We start from the raw sequence: 10473 nt of genomic DNA, 5'->3' as shown, positions 1-10473 counted from the left end.
TCCTATGTTTAATATTTATAAGGAAATTATAATAAAAATTATAAAAAAAAATAAAAAAACAAACTACAAAATATTATTACAAACACACAAACATATCTTATTCAAGATTATAAGTTTAGAAATATAATACAGCAAATCATAGTCCATAAAATAAAATTTTGAACAATAGGATTAGGATTTTTCAATGAGTGAAATTACTAAAAAAATCTCTATATTAGAAATAAAGTAGGGGTTATTAAGTAAGTTCAAAAATTCGAAAAATTATCGGGAATGGGGCGGGGATCTCCGTTCGGGTCCCCGCGCCTGTTTCAGAAGAATTTCGATCCCATCCTCATCCTCACAAAAAAAATTCTCCATCATTGGGTCCACATTTGGGGCGATCCCCACAGGAAACTCCGCCTCTGAAGATTTTTGATACCCTATCCCTCACAATATCGATCCATTGTGGAAGTACTGCAGTATTGTACTCTAACTCATCTTGAGATTGCTTTCTCAATGAACAAAGTAAGTCAATATATGTATAATCTCTTGGTAACTCATTGAAAATCAGTCAAGCAAATCTGTCGTTACTTAGCAGATAGTATTGACTAAGAAATTCTCTTTAATCCTTCTACTCATTTTCACATATTTAGTTTTGTAAATGTAGACTGGGAGCTCGAATGTAGATGATCGACGTTTTACTTCTGATTATTGTGTTTATTTTAAATTCAACATTTTATTTCTATTAAAATGCATTTTTGGAACGTGCTTTAAATATATAAAATTATATTTAAAAAAATTATTTCTTAAAAAGATATGCTATCCAAACAAACACAAACACTTATTCGATTGAAACAACTAGACAAAAACATTATAAACATTTCAAAATACAAATATAGTCTAACAAGTAGTAATACACGCGTGTGGAATTACTTGTAGAACTCCATGACCCAGAAACTAGAGACACAACACACAAATCTTATGCCACTAAATCCAGATCCATGTGCTAAGTCCATGAAATCTTGTTTTGTTCTCTCAATCCCTCCGGGCATTTGAGTCATCATGATAACATCATTTCTAAAAGCATTCTTGGCAAGAGATGTTGGCTCAGCAACAATGGGAACCATTGTTTCCACCACAATAACCTTTCCATCATTCGGAATAGCCTTGAGGCAATTTTTCAGTATCTTCAAACATTCTTCATCTCCCCAATCATGAAGTATTGTCTACAAAATTTTCGGTTCGACAAATCTATGAAATCAAATATATGATATGATAATATAATTAATGTTTATGAGATTCGTATTTTTTGTTCTTTTATTTTTTTTATAAAAATATTATATGCACTATCTTTGTATACGTTTCTATTTCTTGTATAGTGGAATTTTTTATTTTTTGATATTAAAACTATTGATAACAGGTAAAAAAAAAAAAAGATAAAATGTTCGTGTTTTATATAAAAAAATAGGTAAAGTATTATTTTGGTTTCTAACATTTAGGCTAAATTTTACTTTGGTCCTAACGTTTTAAATATCTTATTTCAGTCCCAAAAAAGTTTTAAACAGGATTAATGTGATCCTATCATTAAAATTGACACTAATCGTACTAGTTAAGTCATATCTTTTTTCATGTGTTAGAAAAATATAACCAAAATTTTCTTAGAATATTTTTTTTATTCAATTTTCTTGTTGTACAAAACCTCAAATCCTAACAATTAATTATTAACGTTTCAAAATTAAAGAAATTTTTTTTTATATTAATGATCGTAGGTGAATTGATTTTACTTACATACTGAAATTGAATGTTATTTGTTTTTAATATGCGAATTATTTGTGTCAAATTTAATGCATGATGGAACAATATTAAACCTGTTTAAAATTTTTTTTGGGATTAAAATAGGACGTTTAAAATTTTTTAGGACTAAAATAGGACGTCTGAAACATTAGAGACTAAATTAGAATTCAACCCAAATATTGAGAACCAAAATAATACTTTACCCAAAATAGATAGGGTTAATAGTCAAATTAGTCCATGAAAGATAAGGTATTTTTTAAATTTGTCTCTGAAAAGTTTTTTCAATCAAATTGATCCTTTAAAGATTATGAAATAGTCATATCTATCCTTGTTACTCCACTCACAATTTTCGGTAACGATTAATGATATGAAATGTTAACTAATAGCATACATGACACTTAACATATTCAATTAAACGTTGACTAAATATGTTTACGAAAATCTATCAATTTAGTCACTAGGTTATATTAGGAATTTGATTTTTGTAATTAGAAAAAATGACTAAATTAATAAATTTTCATAAATATATTTAGTCAATATTCAATTAGACATATCAACTGGTATTATATATTTATCAATTAATATTTTACGACATCAATTTTTGAAAAAAAATTATTAATAAAATGACTAGAAGACAAATATGATTAATTCACAATTTTTGAAAGACCAATTTGATTGAAAAAATCTTTTAAAAATAAATTTAAAAAATATATTATTTTTTAGGAACTAATTTAACTATTAATCCGTATAAAAAAATATACAAATAACAATAATGTATATATTTCATTATTTTATTAGCGGATGTTATGTTTTATATATACTATGATAATGAAATAATGAGATTTAAAATTTAAAGTATATGTACCCCACAAAAAAAAAAATCTTTTATCATTTCTCTTATAATTAACCTCAAATGCATGATTGATCGATAGTATCTTTCTTATCCTTGATTAAAGGAATATTTAGAAGACTTATGTCACATCATTTTTGCTAGTTATTCATTTAAAAAAATAGAGCCTAATATAAAATTATATATGGTTAACAAATCAGACTCTCTCTCTAAAATAGATTTTTAAGTTCTTAGGACTAATTATCTCAGCTAAGTAAATTAACATAACAGTATTTAATAGAAAGTTGGAAATTGATAATATATTTTTTGTGTATTGATAATATGTTGTCTGTGAATTATTATATTTTTACGAATAATTTTTTTTATATAATACGCACCTTGCGAATTCGGAATACGTCTCTCACAAATTATATTTTTTGAATAAAAAATATTCTGACAAATTATTTGTATCACAGACGCCCTTAAAAATTTGTTAAATATTAAATCATTCAATATTTAAATTTAAGGTGATTCACTAATATTTAAGTGATTCACCATCACTAAAACAATATATATAAAAAATTAGTCCAAAAAAGCATAATATATATTCCTCCCACCTTCATGAAAATGGCATCTCCATTAGGAACACTCTCAAACATATCTCCTCCCATGTGCTCCACGCCTGCAACATTATTAGAAAATACAATTGTCATTGGTCATATTTCCTTTAAAAGGAAAAATTTATATATACTACTGAACAATTATATATATACTTCGTTCTGTTTTGCTTTATCTATTTTCTATCTTAAAACAATATATCTAAAGAATTATTGAACCTTCAATGAAAGAATAAATGGAGAAAAAAAAAGTGAAAACGCGGGCTAAAATAATCAAACAAATAAAGTATCACACATACCATCATCATAGGCTGAGGCACATTCTATGACATGAGGCAAATCAAAATTGATACCAAGAATATGAGGGTGTTTGGAAGTGATTAGTTTGATAGTTGCCCCAACACCACCACCAACATCCACTAATTTATTGATGTGGTCGAAGCCTTTGTAGACATCAAGAATCCTCTTCATTAATAAAGTGGAGGAGTTGTGCATTGCTTTGTTGAAGACCTCGTTGAACCTAGGATCAATTTTTGCATACTCGAAAACATGCATGCCATGAGCCCTATTGAATGGTATACCTCCTTCAAGGATCGCTCCTTTCAATTCATTCCTAACGATACAAAACATATGTAAACAATTAGAAAAGTTTAGCATTACTTAAAAAGTTTAGCCAACAATATTTAAAAATATATGATAAAATATATTGTTGGATTATTAGATTAAAAAAATTAAAATAAAAAAATTAAATTGATGATTAAATGACGATAAAAATACAATAAATTTTAATAATTCTCTAGTATTTTTCTAATAAATTTGTATGGTTATAGTAGCTATGAGAAATATATGATATGTATTAAAATATTATTAGAGTTGTTAGTAGTTGGGAATTAAGTGAGTAATAGTTAGTAGTTAGTAGATAGATATTTATGAATTTAGTTAAAAATATCGTTATAAATATCATGACTTTTGTATTATGTAAAACACAATTTCAATACAACAATTTCATATAATATTATCTTCTTTTATTCTGCTATTCGCGGCGTCCCAACCTGACGTCTCCTTTCTTCTCTCTTTTTTTCTTCCCTGGTTGTCTTACTCTCAAACACCGAACGAGAGAAGTAGCCTTGTTTCTTCCTCTCTTTATCTATCTATTCAAAACACTGCCGGTCGTCGCGGCGTCCCCGACGTCTCCTTCCCATTTTTTTTGAGTTCAACAGGTCAAAAATCACTGGCATCCGCCACCAAACACATCTTCTTCCTCTGCGTCACCACATCGCATGCATCGTTTCTTCTGCGTCACTACGTCGCACGCGTATTCTTCCTCTGCGTCACCGCATCGCACGCATCGTCTCCTCTGCGTCACTGCACGCCGCTCAAAGAAGCCCTGTTCCTCCCTTCTGTCATGACCGAATTGCCATCCACGTCGCACTGCTCTTTTTCTTTGTCTGCGTCTCGCGCCACATGCCTCTTCTCTGCGTTACCGAGTCACATGCATCTTCCCAACCATCTCATCGAAACTTATCTAAGTTGGGGATTATTGACATGTTCCATCCACCAACTTGTGGGGGCATATTAAAATATTATTAGAGTTGTTAGTAGTTGGAAGTTAACTCAGTAATAACTAGTAGTTAGTAAATAGATATTTACGAGATTAGTTGAAAGTATCGTTATAAATAACATGACTTTTGTATCATGTAAAACACAATTTCAATACAACAATTTCATATAATATTATCTTTTTTTATTCCGCTCTTCTCCCAGAAATTTAAAAATATGTATAAGTTTTGTTGTGAACTAAATCTAATAACTAACCTGAACAATAAAATTTAGGTGGGTAGATAATTGAGAATGATAAAAATAATTTTTGTTATTAATGTTTGACCAATTTAATTGATAAAAAAATTTGTACATATAGTTATTATATATATGTATAAAAAATACATATATTTAATTCATTTTTAATATTTATTTTATATTTTAATATATATTCTATTTGATAACTAATTTTGAATGATATGTATCTATTTATATACTAACCAACTTTGGGTAAAGACTTTATCTAGATGCAGCAACAAGGAAGGTCCCAAAGATACACCATCATCAGCATCAGTCACAAAGTATTTGGAAACAGGTGAGAGGCTATACAGCCTGTGATGCAAGTTATTAGAGCTTTCTGGATCTTTAACAACAGAACAAGACAGTAATGAATGACTTGCAAGAAGCCTAAGAACACGATCCAACATTGATGCTGCTTCAGGGTTGTTGGTTCCAATGTGATCAACAATGTCTTTTGCTGAGAGCTTTGCACCTTTGCCTTCTTTTGCTATGATGTCAAATACACGAAGCTCTATTGTGGTCCTCAAAGCCATTGGAACCACAATTGACCATGCCATTTGAGAAAACAAGAAGCCATCTACTTCTTCTTCATCTTGTGGTAGCTTGAGGAGCTCAAGTAGTTTTGCATCGGATTCTGATACTGGAGCCATTTGTGAATGGGGACGAAATTAAAGCAGGATGGAGTGCAAGTAATGTAATGTGTGTAGTTATATTTTGAAGTGAACTTATAAAATATTCCTCTCATGAGACCAAATATATACTGTTTCTCGGAATTGCACGGACAAATAAAAAATGTCTCTTGTATATCGTATAAAAATTTTTTATCGATGAATTTTTAAAAAATAAAAAATACACAAAAGAATTAACAAAAATAGGACAATTTATTTAAACAAGATACATTGCAATCTTATTATTAGGATAGAAAAGAAAAGAAAAAATTTATGAGAATTTAAAAATATATTTAAGTTTTTTGACTTTTTTAAAATTTGGACATACTAATTCTTAAGTTTAATTTGTCCAATTTTAAAAATTTTTTTACGTGTGTATCCGTATTAACCAAGTCAGTATAATGAGAATCACATTTAATTTTTCTGTTAAGTCTAATAGATCAAGTGAACATAAAAAATTAATATATCTGTTATAAAATAACTAAATAAATAAGGAAGAAGTAACAAATAAAATATGGAAATATAATTAGATAACTCAAATAGTAATATTTACTAGAATTACTATCTCAATATAATAGAGATGATTAATATATTTACTAATATTAAATATAAAAGTAAGAGAAAAGAATACTTAAAATACTTGTAAGGAGAGAGAATATAAAAGAGAGAGAGAACGTTGTTATTATTGATTGTGTGTTGTGTGAAATGCATCAGATGATGTCTTCTATTTATACATGTAAAATGTATTCATTTTCAACCTTCATTTAATTAAGTCATCCCTGGTAAAGAGAGGTTCTTTGAAAATGGGCATCCAACTCATCCCTTATCACAACACTCCCCCTTGGATGACCATTTAGGATTATTGCCTCGTTAAAACCTTCCTAAAGAAAAACCCAGTGGGAAAAAAACCTTAGTGAAGGAAAAAGAGTACAATATCCTTTAGTGATGGGGACTGCCTCATTAAAAACCTTGTTAAGAAAAACCCAATGGAAAAAAACAGACCAAGGAAAAAAGAGTACAGTCTCCCCCTCTTGCCGACATTATTTTATATCTCGAAATCGGCGCATCCCAATCTGTTGTACCAATCTTTTAAAAGAAGATTTTGGGAGTGACTTTGTGAATAAATCTGCCAGATTATCACTTGAGCGGATCTGTTGGACATCAATTGTCCCTTGATTTTGAAGATCATGAGTGAAGAAGAATTTGGAAGAAATATGCTTTGTTCTATCACCTTTGATATATCCGCCTTTAAGTTGAGCAATGCATGCTGTATTATCTTCAAACAGGACAGTTGGAGCTATCTTATGATCAATCAGTCCACATGATGACAAAATATATTGAATCAGACTCCTCAGCCAAAAACACTCGCGACTAGCTTCATGAATCGCCAGTATTTCAGCATGATTGGAGGAGGTTGCTACTATCATTTGTTTCGTGGACCTCCATGATATAGCTGTTCCACCATATGTAAACAGATATCCTGTTTGAGATCTCCCTTTACGTAGATCAGACAAGTAGCCAGCATCTGCATAACCAACTAGTTGTGACTTGGATCCATAGGGATAAAGCAATCACATATCAACCGTTCCATGAAGATATCGAAAAATTTGTTTGATTCCACTCCAATGTCTTCTGGTTGGAGAGGAACTATACCTTGCTAGTAAATTCACCGCGAATGATATGTCAGGTCGCGTATTATTAGCAAGATACATTAGCGCTCCAATGGCACTAAGATATGGTACTTCAGGACCAAAGATATCTTCATTTTCTTCTTTAGGGCGGAATTGATCCTTTTTCACATCCAAAGATCTTACGATCATTGGGGTACTTAATGGATGTGATTTATCCATATAAAATCTTTTCAAGATCTTCTCTGTGTATGTCGCTTGATGAATAAAGATCCCATTTTTTGTATGCTCGATCTGCAGGCCGAGACAAAATTTAGTCCTTCCAAGATCTTTCATCTCAAACTCTTCTTTCAAAGTTTTTATAATTGTTGGAATCTCTTCAGGAGTCCCAATGATATTTAAATCATCAACATACACAGCAATTATAATGAATCCAGATGCGGTTTTCTTTGTGAAAACACATGGACAGATATCATCATTCTTGAATCCATTTTTGGCTAGATACTCAGTAAGACGATTATACCACATTCGTCCAGATTGCTTTAGACCATATAAAGATCTTTGCAATTTGACTGAGTATAACCCTTGCGAATATTCATTGGATGGTTTAGATATCTTTAATCCTTCAGGGACTTTCATATAGATATCCCTATCTAATGAGCCGTATAAATAGGCTGTTACCACATCCATTAAATGCATATGTAGTTTATGATATGCAGATAAACTGACCAAATAACGCAATGTTATCGCATCCACTACAGGGGAATACGTTTCTTCATAATCTATACCGGGCCTTTGTGAAAAATCTTGTGCCACAAGTCGGTCTTTATAGCGCACAACTTCATTTTTCTCATTTCGTTTTCTCACAAATATCCACTTATATCCAACAGGTTTTACATCTTCAGGTGTACGGACTACAGGTCCAAAGACTTCACGTTTTGCAAGTGAGTCTAATTCAGCCTTCATGGCTTCTTTCCATTTTGGCCAATCATTCCTTTGTCGACATTCTTCAACTGATCTTGGCTCAAGATCCTTACTTTCATGCATGATATCTAATGCCACATTATATGCAAATATTTTATTGACAATTGTCTTATTTCGGTCCCATTTCTCTCCTGTAAAGACATAATTTATCGAGATCTCGTCATTTTCACAATTTTCAGGTACCTGAACGTCTTCTGGTGTTAACATTATATCAGAATTTTGGACAACTACAGGTGTCTCTACTATGTCTTTTTCAACAGGAATAGTATTTACCTCTTTTCACTTTCGAGGATTTTTATCTTTGGAACCGACAGGCCTGTCACGCTTCTGGCGTGAATTTGCTTCAGTGGCTACTTGTCCTACTGGGACATTAATTCGAATGGGGGCATTTTCCTCTGGTATATAAGATTTGGTAATCCTCTTTGTATCGGAAAATGCATCAGGCAATTCATTTGCTACTCTTTGCAAATGTATAATCTTTTGAACTTCCAGTTCACATTGCCCTGATCGAGGATCTAAATGCATCAACGATGATGCATTCCAGTTAAGTTCCTTTTCAGGAAACTTATTCTCTCCCCCTAATGTTGGAAATTTTGATTCATCAAAATGACAATCCGCAAACCGGGCTTTAAATACATATCCAGTTTGTATCTCAAGATACCTCACTATAGAGGGAGAATCATATCCAACATATATTCCCAATTTTCTTTGGGGTCCCATTTTGGTGCGATTAGGTGGTGCAATGGGAACATATATCGCACATCCAAATATTCTTAAATAGGAAACATTTGGCTGCTGGCCAAAAGCTAATTGCATAGGAGAGAACTGATGATAACCTGTTGGCCTCAAACGAATAAGTGCTGCGGCATGTAAAACAGCATGCCCCCAAACCGAGGTTGGGAGATTTGTTCTCATAAGTAAGGGGTCTAGCAATTAATTGGAGTCGTTTAATAAGTGACTCTGCTAACCCATTTTGTGTGTGAACATAAGCTACTGGATGTTCAACACTTATTCCATTAGCCATACAATAAGCATCAAAAGCTTGGGAAGTAAATTCACCAGCATTATCAAGATGAATTGCTTTGATTAGATTTTCTGGAAATTGTGCCTTTAATATAATAATTTGAGCCAGTAATCTCGCAAACGCCAGGTTGCGAGAAGATAATAAGCACACATGTGATCATCTCGAAGATGCGTCTATTAGGACCATAAAATATCTAAAAGATCCACATGGTGGATGAATAGGTCCACATATATATCACCTTGAATCCTTTCTAGGAATTCAGGCGACTCAAATCCAATCTTTACTGGTAATGGCCTTAAAATTAACTTTCCCTGAGAACATGCAGCATAACAAAATTCACTAGTTTTAAGAATCTTCTAGTTCTTTAGTGAATGTCCATGAGAGTTTTCAATAATTCTCCTCATCATGGTTGTTCCCGGATGACCCAATCGGTCGTGCCAAGTTATGAATTCATTTGGGCTAGTAAACTTCTGGTTTACAGTGGCATGTGATTCAATTGCACTAATCTTGGTATAATACAACCCAGATGAAAGTGAGGGTAATTTTTCTAATATAACTTTCTTATTTGAATCATGAGTTGTGATACATAAATACTCATGATTTCCCTCATTCATCGTCTCAACATGATATCCATTTCGGCGAATATCTTTGAAACTCAACAAGTTCCTCAGAAACTTAGTAGATAATAGTGCATTATTTATTATAAATTTTGTTCCTCCAGGAAACAAAATTATAGCTCTTCCGGAGCCTTCTATCACATTGCCTGAGCCAATAATAGTATTAACATATTCTTCTTTTGGCACAAGATGGGTAAAATATACATCACTTTTAAGAATAGTGTGCGAACTTGCACTATCCGCAAGGCAAATATCTTCAGAATATGACCTTGCCATTTTTCTTCAAAAACAAATGATAATAATAATAATAAAATGAGTAGAAGTACATGCACATTAAAATTATTCATATGAATACTTAGCAAACATACACACACACACACACACACACACACATATATATATATATCAAACTATTCCATCATTGATCAAATAGTCAATATTTCCTTCAGAATCCTTAAAGAAATTAGATACATCATAATGAGTGGTGGAATTTT

At 31.6% G+C, this 10473-nt stretch overlaps 1 protein-coding gene across 1 annotated transcript; it reads right to left on the bottom strand.

Annotated features, from left to right (window-relative positions):
* Positions 1–773: 773 nt before the first annotated feature.
* Positions 774–5679, bottom strand: LOC112702633 (cathecol O-methyltransferase 1-like). Its single transcript, XM_025753763.2, has 4 exons — positions 5260–5679; positions 3519–3832; positions 3220–3284; positions 774–1205 (listed from the first exon to the last, which is right to left on the bottom strand). Exons 1-4 carry the CDS (start codon positions 5613–5615, stop codon positions 909–911), a joined length of 1032 nt encoding a protein of 343 aa, XP_025609548.2. The 5' UTR covers positions 5616–5679; the 3' UTR covers positions 774–908.
* Positions 5680–10473: the final 4794 nt, after the last annotated feature.

Source organism: Arachis hypogaea, chromosome 7 (genome assembly GCF_003086295.3).
Source record: "Arachis hypogaea cultivar Tifrunner chromosome 7, arahy.Tifrunner.gnm2.J5K5, whole genome shotgun sequence".
Taxonomy (NCBI): Eukaryota; Viridiplantae; Streptophyta; class Magnoliopsida; order Fabales; family Fabaceae; genus Arachis; species Arachis hypogaea.
This window is presented reverse-complemented; position numbering and strand designations above follow the sequence as displayed.

Excerpts from the sequence above, each read along its gene's own strand:
- LOC112702633 (XM_025753763.2), bottom strand. The coding sequence starts at position 5,615 with ATGGCATGGTCAATTGTGGTTCCAATGGCTTTGAGGACCACAATAGAG. Across the intron at positions 3,833-5,259 it reads AAAGTCTTTACCCAAAGTTG|GAATGAATTGAAAGGAGCGA; the intron begins GTTAGTATATAA and ends TTGTATCGTTAG. Across the intron at positions 1,206-3,219 it reads GAGATGCCATTTTCATGAAG|ACAATACTTCATGATTGGGG; the intron begins GTGGGAGGAATA and ends AAAATTTTGTAG.